This window comes from Sitophilus oryzae, unplaced genomic scaffold (assembly GCF_002938485.1).
Source record: "Sitophilus oryzae breed Bouriz unplaced genomic scaffold, Soryzae_2.0 scaffold_467_pilon_pilon, whole genome shotgun sequence".
NCBI lineage: Eukaryota > Metazoa > Arthropoda > Insecta > Coleoptera > Curculionidae > Sitophilus > Sitophilus oryzae.
The window spans coordinates 2,033,271-2,056,059 of record NW_022147048.1 but is presented as its reverse complement, the minus strand read 5'-3'; the positions used below and the strand labels follow the sequence as shown (position 1 = coordinate 2,056,059).

The window sequence follows — 22,789 nt, the reverse complement described above, 5'->3', positions numbered from 1 at the left end:
AAATTATAAATAATGTACCAACATATCGAAATAATAATTTCTTTGTTAATACGGTTTAGAATTCTTAAAATAACAGGCAAAAATAATCCACAGTTTACAGTAAAATAACAGTTTCGTTTAAATTTCTTAATCAGCTGATCACTATTAAAGTTCGCAGATACCCGGGCTATATTATTACATTACTCTGAGGAAAATAACGAAAATAATCGATATTTTTGACTCCGCCCCGAAAGGTTCACGATTTGTCCTCCAGTTAGCAGCACATTTTGTCTAGTCGGTTGACCAACTTTAAGAACATATAAACAAGGATTTAAATCAATTATCTATTTTAATCTTAATCTCAAAAATTTAAAGAATTTATATTCTGCAACAAACGAGCAATATGTAATTGGAAATGTAAAAAAACTATTCTAATTAAAGTATTATTAAATAAAGAAAACAAACAAAACCACAAAAATAGTACCCTAAAAAAAACTGACCCATTTTATATGAAATACATAAAAACAATAAACTAAAAATCGGAAATAATATGCATGTACTGATTTCTTTCGAAAATCGACAACTATGAAACTATGAACCCTTCCCGGACACAAACGGTACATTGTGAGACAGAAAATTGTAGAGAGAAATAAGCCCTATAACATAGGATAGAACATTTTAATGAACAGTGCTTTCCATAAAATCAGTAAAATGAAAAATATACGAAATAATATACATGCACTGATTTCTGTCGAAAATCGACAACTATGAAACTATGATCCCTTCCCCGACACAAACGGTATATTGTGAGACAGAAAATTGTAGAGAGAAACAAGCCCTATAACATAGGATACAACATTTTAATGAACAGTGCTTTCCATAAAATCAATAAAATGAAAAATATACGAAATAATTGGCCCTAATTCCATTTTAATCTATTTTAGACAAAAAGTTGTAGATAATCACATACCTAATGAGTTTGTGTTTTCTGATTTTTTCTAAAACCTGTAATTTTTTACCATAGTTGGCCATGACTTCATAAAAATCGCCATTTTTAAGCTTTTCGGCGATATAGGCATATACGTTTTTTTTTCGAAAAATTCCAGTTACATACAGAGTTACAGTTATAGCCAATTCTTTTCTTTCTTGGCTAATTTCACTTACAGTACGTCTGCTGGATCTGTGTCTATGAAAGGAATGCGGACAAAAAATATTTAAATAAACAGCAATTTATTTTATACGTCGACTTAACGAGTACGTCACCGCAAATCGCTCCGCCCACTCATTTTATTGGCTACTTGCAAATTTGTTGAATTTTTATTGATGGACGCGTCGTCTATTTTTTTACGAAAAACATCCAGAGAATATCGTTTCCCTTCTCACGGATACCCCGTAGCTACAGAACGAACAGACGTACTGTAGTTAGCATGGTATTCTTACTCTTGTTATGATTTATAACAAAAACATAGAATATATTATTAAACGGTTCTTTACGATTTACATTACTCAAACTAAAACTTCATAATATCACTACCCCATACACTTAAGTTATTTTAGAAAATGTTCTCCCGTACCGCCTCTTCGAGGGTGCCCATGCAATTGGTTCACCTCTTCCGATTCCTGAGTTTGCATAATTGTGATATAAATAATTTTTAACATTTCTTTCATTATGGAGGTGTCATAATGAAAGTCATGTTGGAACCACCCTATTGATGCGCGACTATCTAAATTTAACTTTTCTAACATGTCTTGAAAAGTTCAATTTTCTGAACATTTAATGAAGAATGTAAAAAGTTTTATGTTTTCAAAAAAAAATATCGTAAAATTCGTAACACACTCAATTTAGAATAAAATAATCTAAGAATGAATTGATTCTTTTATAAACCTGCATTAAATCAAATTAAAGTAGGTATGTAACTTTTTCTGAATATTAATTAACAGTAATTAGCATTATCATAAATAACAAAAAAATGTACCAACATATCGAAATAATAATTTCTTTGTTAATACGGTTTAGAATTTTTAAAATTAACAGGCAAAAATAATCCACAATCTACAATAAAATAAAAGTTTCGTTTAAATTTGTTAATCAACTGATCACTATTAAAGATGCAGAAACCAGGGCTATATTATTACATTACTCTAAGGAAAATAATCGATATTTTTGACTCCGCCCCGAAAGGTTCACGATTTGTCCTCCAGTTGGCAGCACATTTTGTCTAGCCGGTTAAGCAACTTAAAGGATATATAAACAAGGGTGCTAGATATTGTAGTTCTCCGGAAACTTTCTCAATTTCTCAATCTTTTTCTCAATTTTAAGTATTTCTTGTAATATTACGAGATTTTGTTTCAGTATCTGTGCCCATAAACACTCCGGACATCGAAATTACCGAGGAGAACGTGGATTCTTCTCTCGCGCAACACGAGTTCGAAAATACCCCACCCACATCACCAACCACTAGTCCTTACATTCCAATATCGGAATGTATTACTGGAAAGTCACCGATTTTCGATCCAAAAGACTTTCGAACTCTCTTGGAATACAACTGTAGAAATAGTAACCGGTTGTCGTCACGCGTGAACGACACATACGAATTTCACAGTCCTAATAATTATATCAATTACTCGAACGAACCAGATAGGAACTACGTTAACGATATTCCCGATCCGAGGTTCTACGATTGCCCCAGGCAGTTGGTGCCCCCCAAAAACAAACACTCGGACGAACAGCTCAATCATTCGCCGTTAAGAAGTCCCACCGATTCGGATAGTGTTTTTAACGAAGAAGAATGGGTTCCACCGGGAAACGAAAAAGGTATTATAGTGTATTTTTACAGGTATTTCAACAAACGTGTCTTATCTCTCGTGGGGAGATTCCAAGAACAGTTAACCTAATAGGACTGCTCATTCAGCCAGGTGCATGCGAAAACTACTCGCTTTGTGACGTCATTGTAGTCCTTGTCATGGTTATTAGTCCTTATCCGGCAACCAATAATACACACACGTGCATTATTAGTTGCCGAATGCAAAACGTTCATTATTTAGTTTATTTATTTAAACACCTTATATGTATGCAGTATAGAAAATTAACTGTATAAATCGTATTAAATACTCGGATAATGCATTTTTAAGAACAGCAGTTTCCAACATCACCTTTTGCAAGCATTCTTTTTAGAGTACTTCTATATTTTGCTTTAAAATAATTAATAAACAATATCGTAGGCACTTAGTAAGCACTTTGTCACAATCCACAACACAAAATGAACGTATTTATACACTCTATAGCTCTAAAAACTTTAAAGACACCTTTTTCACATTTAAAATTGACAAAATAATTAACCCATAGGCAACTAAAAATACACACTATCATGACAAGCACTACAATGACGCCACAACTGTCAGCTGAAGCGCGGGAAGAGGCGAACGTACGTCTTATGAGGATGAGCAATCCTATTAGTTTACCGTTCTTGGGGAGATTCAACACGTTAAAATATTGTTACGGATTCCGTGGGTCCAATAATTTAAACTCACGATAAAATACTTAACGAATTTATTTCTTTCTCACTCTGTACACACAATTTTATACTAATTATAAAACACAATTTATGCAACTACTATTACTCTAACTCTGGCACCTTCGCCAATTAATTCCCAATTTCCAAACGCGGTATATTCAAACTTCAAAACTGTCCAACTGTCGTACGCGCTCCTTTTATATAGCTGTGCTGAGTGTTTCTCGAACGTTCTAAAATTATCGGGAAGGTTCCGCCATCTACTAGTACATTCTATTGCCTGCTTCGCTTACTTGTCGACTTGATTAAGAGATGGCGCTGCAACAAAAAAATGTCTTCAGATTTCTTGACACGTTGCGGTTTTAGTTGCTCGCTTCTCCGACAGATGGCGCCACATACACCTTGACATTGCCCCCTTCTCAAATTTGATCGTCCCGATCAAGGTTTCCTGTCTGGTATCTCTTCAATCGATGAACTACTTTCATCTTACTTACCAGATGAACTACTTTCATCTTACTTCTAGGGCTGCGTTGAATCCGGTACACAACATCATTTATCATCTTGATTACTGTATAAGGACCTTCTCATGCTGGAGTTAACTTTGGGGACCTTCCTTTCTTGCGCTGTGGGTTATATAACCATACCATATCGTCCTCTTGAAATCCCGTAGAGTTAGCTCTAAGGTCGTAACGAGCTTTCATCTGGTCACTGGCTAGCGCAATCTTACTTCTAACGGCCTTATGAACGTCCGGTAATCTTTCCTTCCTAACGATTCTTTCGAACGACAGTCCAACGTTATCTGGTTCCATTTTTCCTTCAGATCGAGTACTTGGTCCTTGTCTAGCTGCGCAAATCTTACAACGTTGACTCCATTTCTTAACATCTTCGCAATAATCCACCCAGTAAAAACGGTTTCTCAGCTTGCTCAAGGTCTTGTTTACTCCAGGATGGGCTCCAGTTTTACCACCGTGAATTTCTTCCAATACCTGGGTAACTTTCTTCCTTGGTACCAGTAACTGAGTTGTTACTGTCCTGCCATCCGCACTTTTCCACGTGCGCTTTAACAATCTATTCTCAATAACCAGTGAATTCCACTGAGCCCAGAGAGCTTTGAAAACCAACCCTCTGTCTGCAATATCCTGCTACGATGGTCTCTCGCCCTTACCCTCCTTGAGCCGTAGTATTGCTCTGATGTCTGGATCTTCCATTTGATGTTTCCTCAATTGTATCGTCTTCCATTGTTCGTCAGTTCTCAGTTTAAAATTCCTTACTCTGATAGTGCTTTCGCGATGTTTCATTTTCTTGTCCAAGGTAGCTCGTCGTCGATAATTTGTACCCGTCCTACACGGCATCCAGAGGTTTTCTCCATTTTCCCGAACACAGCCTTCTTGGTATCACCAGGTATCATCACAATTTCCGATGATCTTGCTTTCATATTTCCTGGTCTCTTCTCTTTAGATACAGCAAATTCCTCATTTACGATTTTGAGGATGTTTCTATGGTGATCGAACGAAAAACCATCTTGACTGATCACATCCATACCCATGATAAAATCATCTTCAATGTCTGCCACTAAAACGCTATGCCGAAACTTCAAATTCCCTAACTCCAGTTCCATGAAAGCCTCTCCCCGTACAACGGCCATTTCCCCCATAACTGTACGTAAATACACTCTTCTTCTAAGAGGCATCATCTTCAATCCTTGCACTGAGTTAGTCCGCACCAACGATAGTATAGCGCCTGTATCCACAGTCATTCGAATTCCTCTACCATTGACCTTCCCGTTGATCACCAAACTGTGAGCGGTTTGCCCTAGACTCCTAATGGAAAACATCCTAGGGGCTCTGTTTTCTTCAGCCAATATACTCGCTCATTAGTATTGATTTCCTGGTGCCTATGTTCTCTGGATGGTAAACGGAATCGCATTTGGACGCGGCAATCCCGTTTGATGTGGCCATTCCTGCCACATCTATAGCAACTGGGATCGATAGTCCTGGGATCTTCCGATGTGCCGATGTTCTCTTGATGACGAACGGAATGGCATTTGGATGCGACAATCCCGTTGGATATGGCCATTCCTGCCACATCTATAGCACCTAATATCCTGGGATCTTCTCTGATTCTCTGTCTGGGTGTTGTTGACTCTCTTGTTCACTAGTAACTCACATAGTTTATTAAACATCTCCAAACGTATGTGAGAACTTTTTGGCTGTTCCTCAACCGTTACCGAGCCTATCTTCGGTCTAGGGATGGCGCTAAAAGGAGCTTCAATTTCTAGCGCCGTGACGAGTACTTCGCTGCTGGTCGAAAATCGAGATATTTGCAGTGCCCTCTGTAACTCGTGGTCCTTCAGTCCGCTGATAAAGCACCGAGCAGCGAGTTCCTCCCTAAATCCTTCCGGTGCTTCTGGATATGCCAGGTGTACCAGCCGACGTAAGTCTGCTTCAAATTCCTGCAAGGTTTCGTACTCCCGCTGTTGGGCTGCAGGAATAGTTTGCAGCAGTTCCAGGGCAGGGCCACGCAGCGCGATGACAAGTGCCGCTGCTTTCTCCTGGTCGGTCCATCCGTGGCAGCGGCGCCTGCTTCAAACTGGCGGTGGTACATCGTCCAGGTGGTCTGTCCATCGTAGGTCGGGGCTTTGAGGTTCGCAGTTCCAGGAACGCCAAGTGCCCTTACTTGTGCCTTGGTCTTCTGTAGGTCCGTCTCTAATTTGTCCATTTTCTGCTGAAGGCGCTCCTCCAGATCTTCTACAACATCTTGGAAGTGGGTCTCCTATCTTCGTTCCGAATTTTCGATAATTTTTGAATACGGTCCCGCTCTTGTTTGTCCTGTCGTCGCTGAATTTTTAAATCTTCGAAAATTTTCTCAAGCCGGTCCTGTTCTTCTTGTTTTTCTCTATGACGTCGCTCCCCCCTCCAAACGAATTTCCAGATTTCCTAATATTTTTTCAAGCCGGTCCTGTTCTTCTTGTTTATCTTTCTGGCGACGCACTTCTAGATTTTCTACAATTTTCTCCAACCGTTCTTGTCTAATTTCTTGATTTTCCATAAGCATTTTTTGTAGTCGATCTTGTTCTTCTTGACGTCGTAGAGAATTGGATTAAGGCAAATTACCGAAGAGACAAGGAGACCGAAATCGATAAAATATCAAGATACAAGTTTAAATCGGTATTAAACGGTCTACGCAATTTTACTAACAAAAAAGAAAAGAAGTCAATGGCGCACATGTTTTTTTTAGACGACAATAAATCTTATTTTTACGTGAGGAATCTCTCCACAAGAGATGGCATATATTTTTTGAAACACCCTGTATTTGTTTTATCTTAGAAGAATTTTTTTCATAGATACATTAAGAAAATCTCGACCATCGGATAGCTCTGTGGACTTTGAACCGACTCCAACACAGAAATTTACGAAAGTACTTGATAATAATAGAGCAGTTGTACCGCCTCCTAGACCGCCTAAACCGGCCCACATAACTCCGCCTCCATGTTACTTAAATTTAACGTCGACTCCTACAAAACTTAAGTAAGATCTCTTCGATACATTATCGATAATTTAATTTGCCCATTAATGAATTTTACGGAATTTTAGCAAGGAGACCGATGATAAACCTAATCTTAGTGGACAAGTAAGTGTAGAATATTGTTATATTACCACAGATTATACAGATTATAAACTTTGTTTTTTCTTTATTGTTTTCCGTGGTTCCAATTTTCGGAATCGGGTTCAAGTTAGGTTACTAGTTTGCGCACATAACACGCTCACTTATAGTCTCTAAAATTGTGCACAGCGCCTGACCGGTACAGTTATTAGAGAGATATCGAAAAACCGAATAGCGTCATGCAGTATTTACGCGTACCTTATCATGGTTACGATATGCGCGAGTCAATTTTTAACGCAACACCCGCTAATAACGTTACCGCCTGACGTAATTTGCGGATCAATTACACCAAGCGCTATTTCTAAATAACGTTTAAAAATTGCTTAAATGGACACGTACGGGTATTTGATAACCGGGGCCGGCCGGCGAGATCTTTTATTTTAGGTTATGTTTGAATTGTTTTGAATTATTACTTTAGTTTTATTAGGTAATTTGATATTTAAGTAGCTGGGATTAGTTTTAATTAAATAAATATGGCCCAAAATATGGATTCCACCTCTTCCAATATTAAAGAACCTATAAAGAGGCTTAGGTTTATAGCAGATGACGATTTAGCCCTTCTAAGAGAATTTGTTGCTTGTTGTCCTAAACCCACTGGCAGACGTTGAACAATAAAGCACTGGAAATAAGCACTTTAGCCGTTTAATTTTAAAATACCTAGTAAACAAAACAATTTCAAAGTTTTAAATTCAAAGTTAGGTTAAGTTTAAATAGCGGTCCGATAACTATAAATGAAGAGAGTTAATACCACCTCACGTAAAGGAAATAACACCTGGCCTTATTAAGGTCCATGCACGCTATTCGGTTTAGCGATATCTCTCTATTACGCTGTTTATTGTTATTTTACGCGAGTTTATTTTTGCGCACAGGAAATTTTACTCGTTTGCACATCATCATAAAAAACAATTTTCGTACCACGAATTAGGGATAAGATTTTTATCTGTATACATATAGTATACCTAATCTGTGATATTACTATACAGTTTCAAATTCAGCATTCAGATCTCAGAAACGGTAAGAGATATACAGGATGGCTTAAATTGAATAAAAAGTTATCTCTTAGTGAGCTCAATCGTGATTTGTTTAGTAAATTGAACTGAACTTTTTAGTATTTGTTTTTATTTTTTTACTACGAGTTTATTTTGACAGAATTTTTTTTTCACCTCTGACGTTAAATTTTATTAACCTCATTTTTCTATGGCAAGTTGGCCCAGGGTTGGCCTGATCATACAAATTAAGGAGATTCTGGTCGCTGCATTAGAACCTACCCTTTGAATAAGAAGACTAAGGAGGGAGCATATCAAAAATCTTAGGTCCACCGCGATGGGCCCCAAATATGGCCGACTTAAATTCCGGTTTATCAGTGCCGTTCTAATTTTATTTAAAAAATGTAAAACTGTGATGTAGGGTAGACTCAATATTTTTATTTTATTTTACGTTGTGAATAAATGTTGGTAGTGATTAAAATTGTTATAAAAATATAAAATTCTAATAAAAATAGATAAGTTATAATAGTTATTTATAACCATAAACATCCGATACGCTACTGAAGCAGGTAAGTCAAATTGACAAATTGATATCTAAATTCTTTGACATCTAATCTTTGACAAGTAGTAAATAAAAGCAAAAATGCAAGAAAAAATATATAATTAGTTAATTTAAGTGAATTTCATAAATGATCGGTTTACTACACGTATGTATATTATATAGTCACTTACTAGCGAAAAGTTCTTTCATTATTTTACTCGATTTTTGCCGAGATCTACCGCACGCTACACAGCCAACTATTTTAGAGTCTTTTTCGATAAATCGCGATAGTGTCACTGTTAATTTAAGTTCTGCCACAATTTCCATCTAGATTTACTACCTTTATACAACTATCAGTAGTAGAATAAATAATAAATAACATAAAATAAGCTCCGTAAAGACTGGCAAATCCACAAAATTTCAAATCAAATTGAAATGTGTCAAATGAATCGTCAAACAGAACTGTCAACGATCCCCACCCTAGAGTCCTTTTTCCGCCCACCATGCATGAATACATGGATAGCATTATGCTCCTTCCTTAGTCTTCTTATTGAAAGGATAGGAATAATTGTTGAAAATTTTCGTTGTAGCATGTATTTAGATATTATAAAACATGAAAAAGAATAGTATTTTTATCACTCTACACCCACTTTTGAGGCCCCCTTAGACTGCGGTTATTTTGCACGGTTTTAACTGAACGAGTAAGTTTGTTGTTTTACTTGTACTTTCAATAACTGTTCTGCTTTCGTCAGATATTTTAATCGTACGACTCGACCCGTTCCTTCCTACCCGATGATAACCGCGCAGTTTTATTCAAGCCTCTGGCACTGCGCGTACATTTCATTATACAGGGTGGTTAAAAGTAAGTAAAAAAGTTCGTATAAATTTACATTTTAAATGCTTCTTTTCGGAGATTTAGAACTTTCATTTTTATTTCGTTTTTTCTAACCAAACCAAACAATTCTGAACTGTAGTCTGGGTGCTTTTTGGCATGAAAAATTTGATTTCGATTTCAATGTGACTCCTTCATGTAGGGGTCGCCAACTACATGTCTTTTAACTGTTTTGCAGCGTAATAACTTTTCGTCCTTACCTGTATTAAATGTATAAAACGACTGAATGAAAAAATTAGTGATGGGTTCAATGATTGACAAAAAATATAGCTACCCTCTCAACAGAAAACATGAAGCAAATGGGAGATGGACACGACGCGCGACGTTACAGGATATTAAAAGACCTTTTTTATGTAAAATACCGCAGAATTGTATATTTTTTTACCCAGTAGTGTAATACAGGTATGTACAAAAAGTTATTATCTACTCTTCAAAACAGTGAAAAAATATGCAGGTGGCGCCCCCTACTAGCAGGGGTCACTATTACTCAGATCGAATCTGTATCTGCAAAACGAAACATTTTAGGGCATGATTTTATTCGAACTTTTTTACTCATTTTTATTTGCAGAATTTGGTACCGAAGTTTCCCGATTACAATTCGGGCCACCCTGTATGTTTTTTCGGATTTCTTTCGCATTGCACCATTTTCTTCTGTTCCTTATCTGGATTTTCTATTTTACCACAATTACTGCTATAGTCTATAAAATGAATAACTTTGAATTTTGGCAAATATAAAATCCCTCTGTCAAAAAAGTTACTGATATTCTTTAAATTGAGTGCCCGAACGAATCAGATAGGTAACTCTTTTTACTTTCGTGAAATAGAAAAGGAAAATAATAAAACAAGTCACAGTTCTTCCTCTTCTTGCAAAAATCAACATGAAATCTCATAATTGTCAAAAGTAAAATGTCATCAGCTTTTGACATTTCTAAATATCAGACCAATGCCGTCTCTAATAGAACAGCCATGGAGCGAGATTTATGACGCCACGCTAGTTAGATACTACGGATTAATAAATATGTTGTTGAATACATGGAAAAAATAATTATTCCTCGTATTTTTGGTTTGTATTTTATAAATGATATAGTTTACATGAAATATACATAATATACTGTTAATAAATACAATATATATATATATATATACCTATGTATAGTAATAAATACTTTGGCAAATAAAACTATAAACCCTATAAATGCAGCAAATGTTTTACAATATACAAATAATGAATAGGTACATAAGATAATGGGTAAAATGTAAAATATATTTTAAATTTTGGGGTTTGAAAATCGATCTAATTTAACAAAAAACATTCAACTCAAGATTAGTAGATATCTAATAGCGATATATTATTATTTGCATTCACAAAATTTATACGTATATTTTGCAAGTATCAATGTTCGAAAAATTATATTTGCAAATAATACAATATCATAGAAAAAAGGCGTCAGCGATGGCTATGAAATAAAGATCGCTGTCATTTTATATGGGCTGCTCTATTAGAGACGGAATTGCGTCGGCATGGCCGCAAGTTGCTAACCTAATATAATTAACACTAGAAAAGATCGCGGGAACTGTCAATTTCAAAGTTATTCGTTTCGCAGACTATAGTAAGTTCTTACTCGAACCCATCGTTCTCAACTACGTCGCAGCGTGTGACAGCGTGTGGAGGTTGCGTGCCCGTGCTTTCTACCCGCGTCGTTTTAACTGTGTGGTTAAAACCGAGAAAAATAATCGAAGTGTATGGGGGCCTTTACTAAAACCAATTTCTTTTAGAATTTAACCGACGACATGTACGATTTTCCTCGATCTCACAACGTGGAAGCGGAACATTTTAAGAGCACCCTTCCAAGAAAGCACTGTTATAATAACGCCGCTCCCGTAGCTTGTCCCGAAGGCACCGTATTTAAATATGATATGTCACCTAAACCCAGCACAAGTTCTGTCACTTCTGTAAGTTGCTTCATTTTTACTTCTAATATTAATACTTCCGGTAATCACAAAATAATTTCCGATGCACGTGATCAACTTTGACCGACAAGCAGGGTTCGGAAAACTACATGTTACTTTTAAAAACTACATAAACTACATTACATGTAGTTTATGTAGAGGGTGTAGTTTATGTTAGCTATGTATGTAACTTTCAAATATCAAAGGTTTGAGGTGAGGTTATAATAAGTTGAAGCTTTAAAAACACATAATGTATTTAAGAAAACAGAAGAATGTGACGACTTTTCTGTCGTTACCCAAATAGAATGAAAAAAGAATCCGTTGCTCAGGGTTAGAGGAAAGCTGGGTTCGTAGGTAAGGCTTCTGACTCACAGTGACTTTCTAATGTTGTTAAAAAATAAAAAAAATGATAATATATAGGTTGCAGAGATTTTAATATTGCTGTTAAGAATTCAAATAGGTATGGTCAAAGACAGTGAAAAGGGCGCCACTTACTTTGTTTATGAGAGTGGTAAAGTAAGAAACCAAAAAGAAAAATACGATATCACAACATAGCTAAAATAAAGTAATCAACAACATTAAGGGTCTATTATGTTTATCAGGAATAAAAGTCAGAAATAACTAACTATACCTATAATTAAACATTATATATGTTTTAAAACTAACCTACATTAAACATTTATTGAAAACGAAGACAAGTATCATCAATTAGTCACAGTGATCCCAATAAAACCGCAAGTTATTTTAAATAGATTTGAATTTAGTAACTGTATTCTTTGAACTAAGTAAGCTACTTAATAAAAACAGGTGAAATTTATGTATGTCTCAATACGATGATGTTTCGAAACATGTCGTGTACAAAAACCTTTAAAATGAATACATGTTAATAATTTTCATATAAAATATCATAGCTAAGTAAGAGCGTACTGTACGAATCAAATTATAACTTATAACGTTAAATAAAAAATAATTTTGACTACAATATGTGGGATAAATAGTGATAATTTACCAGGTTATTAAATCTGTTGTCTCAAAAATTATAAAATAAAAGCGTACCTTGTGTATCAAACTTAAGAGAGAGAGAGAGAGAGACTTATCTGTATATAGTTTCTTATGATGTAAACAGGTAGTTAGGTATTCTCCAGACTAACAGAAGTGGATGCAGATGACTATGGCAGGATAAGTCTTCGATATCAGCCAAAAGAACGATTGTAATGTCAGGAACACTGTCTTAAGGTCAGGTGGTAATTACTGAGTACCATGTGGTAGTTACTGAGTACCATGTGGTAGTTACTGAGTACCATGTGGTAGTTACTCTATAAATAAAAAATAGTTCTCAGGACAGATACTCAATAAAAAAAAACAACTTACGGTCTGAAAATCAGCTTTACATAAATATATTCAAACCATATGCCGATCCAAACCAGTAATTAAATACTCAAATAAACGAAATAAAAAACGGAAATAACTGAAATAGAATTTAGTTAGATAGGGCTATATAAAATGGCGGATAAACTTACGGTGATCATTCCATAAAGAAAGCAAACAAATACGATCTATACTCTGGATTGCATACTTTACAAGGTTTTCAAATCTCCAAATCGGATACCCATGCAATCGAAATCGAAAAGTGGATGCAGAGTGCTTTTCACTGGAAAATTTGTCGGACGCCGAAACACGCGTCTCCTTCAGATCCAAATTCCCAGAAAAAAAGACCTTCTCAGTTTCAGAAACGAAAACAAAAAACCCTTTTCACCACAGACAAGTGAAATGCAATTAAAGAAGTTTGGCATATAGCGAATAGATGGCGCTAATAAACAAGACAAATGAACTGTAATAAATGAAGTTTGACATCTAGCGAATAGATGCGCTAATAAAAATTAAATATCGAAACAAGTGAGCTGTAACAAATGGAGTTTGGCATCTTTGGCATCTAGCAAATAGATGGCGCCAATACCAAGAAATTTAAATAAAAATAGATTTTTAAATTCAATTTTATTAAAGGGAATAAAAAATGCTACAAGAAATATGGCTGTAAATATAATATTTACATCATATTATCTCTATTACACCTCATACAAAGGAAAATTATTCATAATATCAATACATAGTTTGTTAAGTAGTTTTCATGTAGTTAATGAACGTTAAATAAAAAATACTACGAAAAGACGTAGTTTTTGAAGAAAAACTACACGTAGTTAATCAGGTAAATTACGTCTTAATTAACCACTTCCGAACCCTGCCGACAAGCGATGGCGACAGCGCTGCCAGATTATGATGGATTTATATTATACCGTATGATCTAAAAAAACGGCGTCAGCGATGGCTATGAAATGAAAATCGCTGTCATTTTATATGTAAATTTATATGGGAAATGTTAGCCAACTGTACGCCGTTTTTTTTTCGATCATACGTTATTTATTATATAATTTTTAGGTTTTATTTTTAATGTAATAATAAATATTTAAGTTTAAGTTATTTGTTTTATAGCTTGGTTTTACTTATTACATATTGGCAAAAACTATTTCATTACGAAAATTATTCTAAGCGTTATTATGGGATATTTATTTAGTTATCGATGTACATCTTACAACACTACAAGAGCCAATAGAAAGTAAGAGGGTACCATTAATGCACAAACTAATAATCACAGAATTTAATAAAAACTAACGTAGAAATAGCTTTGAAAGTGGTATAATGTCCTTACCAATCAAACTTAATTCTCTGAGTGCAGTCAAGAGTAATAAAGGACCTTTATTATCACGTTCTCATTCAAAATAGTTTATCAGGAAAGCTACAAGCTCTCTGCTTCCACTGATTAAATGCTTTGGCATATTTTCAACGCACAATTCCAAGAAATGTAATACAAAAACTCGAAAATTTAGTTCTTAAAAGTACAATTTTTAAAAAAAGACTGAAAATAGTCAAAAAACGAGAATTACTCACAAAGATTCAACAAGAACGCGATATTATATAAAATAATAACTGACGTTATGATTATTGATAAATAATGAACGACAACAAGCTAATAATTATTTAAAATAAATTTTTAGACACTCTGTATAAGGTAGTATTATTTTTATTATTGCAACACAATAACTGATCAATAAATAAACTTCATTAAATATTTAGTATTAAAAACATTGATACCCTTGGAGAAATGAAGCTTTAAAATTTTTACTGCAATTTCACAAAATTGAAAATATTTCAAAAACGGTAAGGTTTAAGTATAATAAACCTTAATCAAATTTACCTTTATTTTAATCGTAGAAACTAAAAATGTAATAATATACAGGGTGTTCCATTTAAAAAAATACAATTTTGATTTTTTTATTTATTTGGGACACTCTGTATCTTGTAAAAGTATTTTTAAATTGTAGCTCTAATAGTCCTTCAACGAACCCCAAACTTACAATTTGTAAAAATCTCATCGTTTAGCTACAATACTCCGTGTCGTATATGGTGAACAACCCTGTATATTATGTGTTTAAAATTGTGACAGGAGACGCGATATTTAGCTTTTTTGTTCTCTGAACGATGATCGGAACGCAAAATCGGAACCGCTGGTATAACAAAACAACTTTTATAAAAGTGTTTTATTCTAGCTCGATAGTTGTTGTATAATTGTCATAATTTTGATAAAATATTTAACTCTGTAACTGTTTTCAATAAAAGTGTTTTATAATTGTTCCAAATAATATTTTATAATAATTTTGTAAATGTTTATGTATTTGTCCGGTAAAAGCTATGGAAACTATAATAAAACAAATTAAAGAACTAAATTGCTGCACAAAAGTGCGCCCTTTTTGGGTTTATAAGCACTGTATAAACGTTGTTGAAATGTTTATCGCAATACTGTTATTTTATAAACATAGTTCTGTAAACGTTCTTAGGACATTTTTAATACATAAATTGATAGTTGGGAGAGTATCCTATTAAAAAAAAAACATAAGTTTGGGTCACATTTCAAGAATGTCACCTCCTAGCGAAAATCTAGTTACACTACTGAATTCTAGCCGAAAAACTCTATGGGACTCAGTTTACGCGTTTTGGATAAGTTATAAGATAACCGAGATACGATGGAAAGTGTAATATTTTTAAATTTGCCCTGTATTTCAGAAACTAGGAAGGCTAGGGTTAATCTGTGTATAGAATCTTTAGTTTCGTAAAATAGCACAGTGAATGAAACACATCTTGATCACAGTGAAAACTGCATCTTTATATCTCGACTCGATCACACAAAAATGGGATATTCTGTATTATAGAACCTTTAATTCTGACAAAAAAATATCTTAAAAATGTTAGAAAAAACGATTTACTTTCGAATTTAAATGACAGGCAACTCCCACTGTGATAGTCATTGTTTTTTTTCTCGCTAGGTATTTAGGTACGACCTCGAAGCGACACAAAATGTGGAACCCTCTTCTCCAGCACATTCGCATTGTTCTTCCACACCAGCCTATTCAAATCTGCCGAGTCCTTTATTGGTTGAGGCTCAATTAATGCCTCCTCCTGTTGTTAATAGGTATACTTACATAAGAAAATATAAAAGAAACAATTTAAAAGAATTTTTTCTTTAGGGAGTTGAAACCGAGAAGAAAATTATCGGATGCCCATTCCAGTTGTTCTAATACCGAACCGCCATCGCCTAAGACTGCAGGACCTACCGTGGACAGGAAACTGAAACCTCCAACACCCTTACAGGTAACTGTAATTCTAAAAGCATAACTACAGAGATACCGAGTTATGCATTGGCTCAGAAATCCCGTGGATTAAAGTACTAGGTTAGATCAGGCTACCTATCAATTTTTTAACTGTTCTGTTAACCCGTTTTTAAGCTATTTGTAAAGTTATTTTCTTAAAAAAAGTAATTTGTACGGGGTGGTCGAAAAATTGGTCTGTTTTAACCGAGAAAACCTATTTTCTGACTATGTAGAGCAAAACCGACATAGATGTCATGGACTCTTTTCTGAGACACGTTTAATGGCGTAAACCGCCTGTTGATATCTTCACTGCCGACTGAGATACAGGGTCTTTTTGAATTTTTTAATTATACCAGCTCACCTAATAAATCGTTATAACTCTGTGCGCAAAAGATGTTTATTGTGTATTCAACAAGGAAGTGCTCAGTTTGAACATATTTGATGATTTTTTTAAAAAACTATATTCGTTACTTAAAAATACTTTTTTTTAGTTTTGTTCTTTGTTTATTGTATCGATTTCAATTGTAATTATTAATACTAATATAGAATGTTAATTTACCTTTTCAAAAGTCTTTAATTATGTAGGTAAATAATAATATAGAATATTAAATTGTGATAAAATAATTAGGCAAGTAGGTCAACACAAAATTAATCTCCCATTTCGATATAAAGATAAAAAAACCTTAATATTTCTCTCATTCTTAGAAATAGATACCCATAACTTTATATTGTTGCGGGCCGGTGTGGACTCGACCTAACCTCACAATATGGCCCGCCCTCGGATGACCTTAACATCGCATAGACACCGCAATGATTCATTCGTTCGAGAAGAATCGAGTCCCACTGGAATGGACTAGTACATACGAGAACATTCGAAAACCTTCTCTACGCACCTAACGATCTATGGACAATTCTAGAGTTCTTTACCTGTCGGTATAAAAGCCGGCGGCGGTGGCCTACAGGGGGCAGTTATAAATATACAGTTGACGCGCTAAAATTCAAAATAAATTCTTAGTTATAAATCGTTTGTAAATAGTTCTATAAGTCTTTTATCGTTATTGTTTTTGTTAATTAGTGTTAAATAAATAGTGTTTAAATAAATTGTGACTCTTTATCCACACTGAACCGACGAAAAACGTAACAATATTGTTGGAAAGGGTTAAACGCCGGCATTTTTTAAAGTTCATAGCCAACTATGATGTCTATTTAAAAAATTATATTTTTTATCATTTCTGACAAAAAGAGCAAGTACAGAAAAACACTGAATACGCCACTGGATTGTGCTTAAAAAGTGCCTTAAGGGCGTTTTTACAGAATTTTATTATTCCGCGAAATAAAAAAGTTGCAACTTTCAAAATGGTAAAAAATTCAAAAAGACCCCGTACCTCTGTTGGCAGTGAAAATACCAACACGTGGTTTAGGCCATTAAACGTGTTTCAGAAATCGAGCCCATGACATCTATGTCGGTTTTGCTCTATCTAGTCAGGAAATAGGTTTTCTTTGTTAAAACCTTCTTAAAACAGACCAATTTCGACCACTCTGTACAACGGTAAAGTCATTGACTAAAGAATACAAGGACCATCAAACAGTGCCGTGGCACCGCGTGGCACATATTTTTCTTAACATAGCCGCTTTAAGAGATAATTAGATTTTTGATAAATGTTTTGACTACGCCTATGGTGTAAGTATGCGGTGGTATCATACTAATTAATGGGTTCTTTCACTATATTTTGGAATTAGCATAATTGAATAAAGCAATTAATTCTAGAATTTTCTGCTATCTCACTTTCGAAAAATTTGAAGTCGTTCTTAAGAAAATAAATAAAAACAAAAAAGCCCAGAATAAAAATCCGCACTTTATTTGTAATACGTCACACCTGGCATGTTGAAAAGCGGCAACACGGCCGGGCCACCATGCTGACCCACCACCACCTCCACACAAGGCCATTCAACCTTTTCCAATATGGCGGAGTTAGAAGTGATTTATTTGGCGCGTATTTTAAAACCTGTTTTATGACATTTTTCACACAAATGTCGGGTTAGATTACGTAATATTTCACTAATTGTTTAATATACAGGGAGTCTAAAGCTCTCCACATAAGTATGGAATTTTTTGTATTATTATTTTTATGAAAACATCAGTTAGTTACTTTTTATAAAAAGGTTTGCTTTCTCAGAAAATAGGTAGGTAGTGTACTAGTGTGTAAATATTCAAACTTGAGGTAGCATATATAGGGTGTTCAAAATAATCGGAAAAGGAAATAACCAGAAATATATGACAGAAAATAGCATTTGCAAACACTTACCTACCATAGTTTAGAATTTACTGCACGTTTGATAAATATATACTATTATGGACAGTATAGGAAGTTACTTGTCTTAGTAAAAGACTAAGGAAGGAGCATATCAAAAATCTTAGGTCCACCGCGATGGGCCTCAAATATGGCCGACTTAAATTCCGGTATCAGTGCCGTTCTAATTTTATTTAAAAAATGTAAAACTAGGGCAGACGTGGGGTAGACTCAATATTTTTTTTATTTTACGTTGCGAATAAATGTTGGTAGTTATTAAAATTGTTATAAAAATATAAAATTTTAATAAAAATAGATAAGTTATAATAATTATTTATAACTATAAACATCCGATACGCTACTGAAAAGCAGGTAAGTCAAATTGACGTATCTAAATTCTTTGACATCTAATCTTTGACAAGTAGTAAATAAAAGCAAAAATGCAAGAAAAAATATATAATTAGTTAATTTAAGTGAATTTCATAAATGATCGGTTTACTACACGTATGTGTATATTATATAGTCACTTACTAGCGAAAAGTTGTTCCATTATTTCACTCGATTTATGCCGAGATCTACCGCACGCTACACAACCAACTATTTCAGAGTCTTTTTCGATAAATCGCGACAGTGTCACTGTTAATTTAAGTTCTGCCACAATTTCCATCTAGATTTACTACCTTTATACAACTATCAGTAGTAGAATAAATAATAAATAGCATAAAATAAGCTCTGTAAAGAATGACAAATCCACAAAATTTCAAATCAAATTCAAATATGTCAAATGAATCGTCAAACAGAACTGTCAAGAATCCCCACCTTAGATTCCTTTTTCCGCCCACCATGCATGAATTCATGAATAGCATTATGCTCCTTCCTTAGTCTTCTTATTCAAAGGTTGGTAGCTATTTAATCATGGTGACTTTCTCTTTAATTGAATATTTCATGCCTCAAAAATGTATCAACAGATTTAAAGTAATCTTGTATTTTTTACCTGTTTGATCTAAGCAACTTAGTATTTTGTATATAATCGCAGGAGGCCAGTATGCGAAAATCTTTCCAAATGATTGACGACGATGGAACGAGAAAAATTAGGGCTGCGCCCAGTCCTACGCCACCTAGTTTAAGCGGCGAGAACTTATACGAAAACCAAGCGGACGTGTACCATTATATGAGCGGGAAAATGCAGTATTTGGACCTAGATCTTGAAGGTAATTACATATTTTTTTGTTCTAATACCACAGATCATACAGATTATAAACTTTGTTTTTTCTTTATAGTTTTTCGTGGTTCCAATTTTCGGAATCGGGCACTAGTTAGGTTACTAGTTTGCGCACATAGCACGCCCACTTGTGGCCTCTAAAATTGTGCACAGCGCCTGACCGGCACAGTTATTAGAGAGATATCGGAAAACCGAATAGCGTCATGCAGTATTCGCGCGTACCTTATCATGGTTAAGATATGCGCGAGTCCACACATTATTAACGCAACACCCGTTAATAACGTTACCGCCTGACGTAATTTGCGGATCAATTACAGCAAGCGCTATTTCTAAATAACGTTTAAAAATTGATTAAATGAGCATGTGCGGGTACATTTGACAACCGGGGCCGGCCGGCGAGCGGCGAGATCTTTTACTTTAGGTTATGTTTGAATTGTTTTGAATTATTACTTTAGTTTTATTAGGTAATTTGATATTTAAGTAGCTGGGATTAGTTGTAATTAAATAAATATGGCCCAAAATATGGATTCTAACCGAATTTGTTGCCCTAAACCCACTGGCAGACGTTGAACAATAAAGCACTGGAAATAAGCACTTTAGCCCTTTAGTTTTAAAATACCTAGTAAACAAAACAATTTCAAAGTTTTAAATTCAAAGTTAGGTTAAGTTTAAATAGCGGACGGGACGCGAATAGAATTCTTTCCGATCCGATAACTATAAATGAAGAGAGTTAATACCACGGAAAAAGGAAATATCACCTGGCCTTATTAACGTCCATGCACGCTATTCGGTTTAGCGATATCTCTCTATTACGCTGTTTATTGTTATTTTACGCGAGTTTATTTTTGCGCACAGGAAATTTTACTCGTTTGCACATCGTCATAAAAAACAATTTTAGTACCACAAATTAGGGATAAGTTGTTTATCTGTATACATATAGTATACCTAATCTGTGATAATACTATGTTTTTGCCGTATATACACTGTTAACAAAAAGGCTACATAAAAAACGAAATTAAAATGAAACTTATCAGGGTTGGCATGATGTAAATCGTGATTTAAATCAAAGATTTTTTTAATTTTACCATGTGATTTAAATAAAAAAAATAATTTTATTGAAACTTTATAATAAATCAAAAAATAACTGTAAGAGTTATAAAAATGTGTCCTAGAACACTAGAAAAAATATTTCTGTAACAGATATAATAGATAATAAATCGAACAATAATTGTAAATAAAACTATATAAAAATATCTATTCGTTAAGTTAAATGTTGGACCGATTTTTGAAGTAATTTCGTGTGAATCCATTAGACCGCTAAACGGAGGGATTTATTTTAAAATGTATGTATAAGTGACACAAATTCGCTGTTCTTTTATTCACATTTGTTCACATATCATTCGCAAAGTCTAGTGCAGAACTATGTTCTTCTAATATAGAGACAATATCTTCATTCCCGAGAATCTATAATCGTTGTCAGAAAATGTGTTGTTTTATATTCTTTTTTAAAACGGTTGTATGTTTCCAAATTCCTACTGACGCGACATCTTGATCTGCAGTAAGTACTTTACACTTTGACATTAGATAGTACCTACTAATTTCATGCTCGACTTAATAAGACTATTTCCGAACAATAGTGTATTGTTTTATTAGGAGTAAAAATTATACTTTTTTTGACGATGCTGTACCTTTGAAGGACCATCGTAAAGCTATTCCGACGTTACAGGAAGGCACAAAAAGTACATTTTTATTCCGAATAGAACATACTATTTCTTTTAAAACAATTTTTAAATTTTTTTTCTTGAGAGCCTTTAGAGTTATTTAGACAGCCCTTCACAAAACAAACTTTAACACCCTTAGTTACAAAAATAATAAAGAGGGTACAATAAAACAAAATTGAAAACTCAAAGTATTTAACGCCAAACGCAAAATCCACAAAATACAAATCTAACCTCGAACCCTCGAACGCCTCGAACAACTTTGGTAGTGTTTAGTGCTTCGATAAAAATGGCAGTAACCTGTTAATTATAAAAATTTAAATTATAATTTCTAGTAGTAAAAAATATAAAAGTAAATTTAATATTGGGGTAATAAAGGATAATCCTACATAAAAACGTATTTTTAACGATCTTAATAAAAATAGAAAAAGCTAACGTGATTTTAAGATATATGGTGTAAATACGGTAGCAGAGAACTAGACAGGCCATAATATTATTCTTCAGAGGCTCGCGCCCTCTGTCAACTATACAGTCAAATGCTGATAGGTGACGTCACAATTTTCTACGCGTCATTTCAAACCAGTGAAATTTGTATTATATTTGATTTATTATTTATTCCTTAATTGTAACTTCGTTGCATTTCATTTTGTATTGAGGGAGTCAGGGGCGGCTTGTCCTATGAGGCAGATGAGGCAGTGCCTCACCAATACATTTGAAAAATTACACGTATTAATCAATACATCTTTAATCACAATTTTATATTTTTTCCCTATTTGCATCAATAATAATTGTATTTTTTAACCGTCATTCTACAATAAATTACGTCGATGGTATTCCTTTAAACGCGCTTTCTTTCCCATATGCGACAAACTCGACGATGTATATCCATCTCATTTGTTCTTTAAGACGTATATGTGCAGAGGTTTGCCTCTCGCCTTTCCTTGTCTAGCGTATTGTGGGATATCGCACTGACGGAGCGACAGCGTTCACTGGAATCTTAACTCTATAGAATGAAAAGAAATAGCATAGGCAAAACCTTTAGTTGAAGAGAGATAAAATGTATGGAGTAGTAGCGCGTAAAAAGACCGTATTGAGGCGAGCCTCAAATGCAGAATTGCATTATTTGAGAATTTGGCTTAGTTTGAATCAGAGTTTGAATTAATTCTGCCGGTTATTACACGTTTTTTTAATGTGAATTGCATGTTTAATTACTCTTGTTACTGATTATTGTACATATTAAGTAAATACCTAAAAAGTGGGCAGTGACTTATTGTTGATTGATATGATGATTTAGAGGGACCATGCATCATCAGAGGACTTCCCCAGGTAAAG

The 22,789-nt window shown here is 34.3% G+C and overlaps 1 protein-coding gene across 3 annotated transcripts in view; it reads left to right on the top strand.

Annotated features, from left to right (window-relative positions):
• The window catches only part of LOC115886124 (GRB2-associated-binding protein 1), a 28,202-nt gene that overhangs the window by 3,779 nt on the left and 1,634 nt on the right, over positions 1–22,789 (top strand). For 2 of the 3 annotated variants that reach the window (XM_030905192.1, XM_030905191.1), the window contains exons 4-10: positions 2,333–2,794; positions 6,835–7,018; positions 7,085–7,121; positions 11,350–11,526; positions 15,903–16,048; positions 16,104–16,227; positions 19,554–19,728. In XM_030905192.1, the coding sequence (XP_030761052.1) occupies positions 2,333–2,794; positions 6,835–7,018; positions 7,085–7,121; positions 11,350–11,526; positions 15,903–16,048; positions 16,104–16,227; positions 19,554–19,728 (1,305 nt within the window). The remainder of the gene's footprint in view (positions 1–2,332; positions 2,795–6,834; positions 7,019–7,084; positions 7,122–11,349; positions 11,527–15,902; positions 16,049–16,103; positions 16,228–19,553; positions 19,729–22,789) is intronic. The other variant, XM_030905193.1, reaches the window with a different exon arrangement.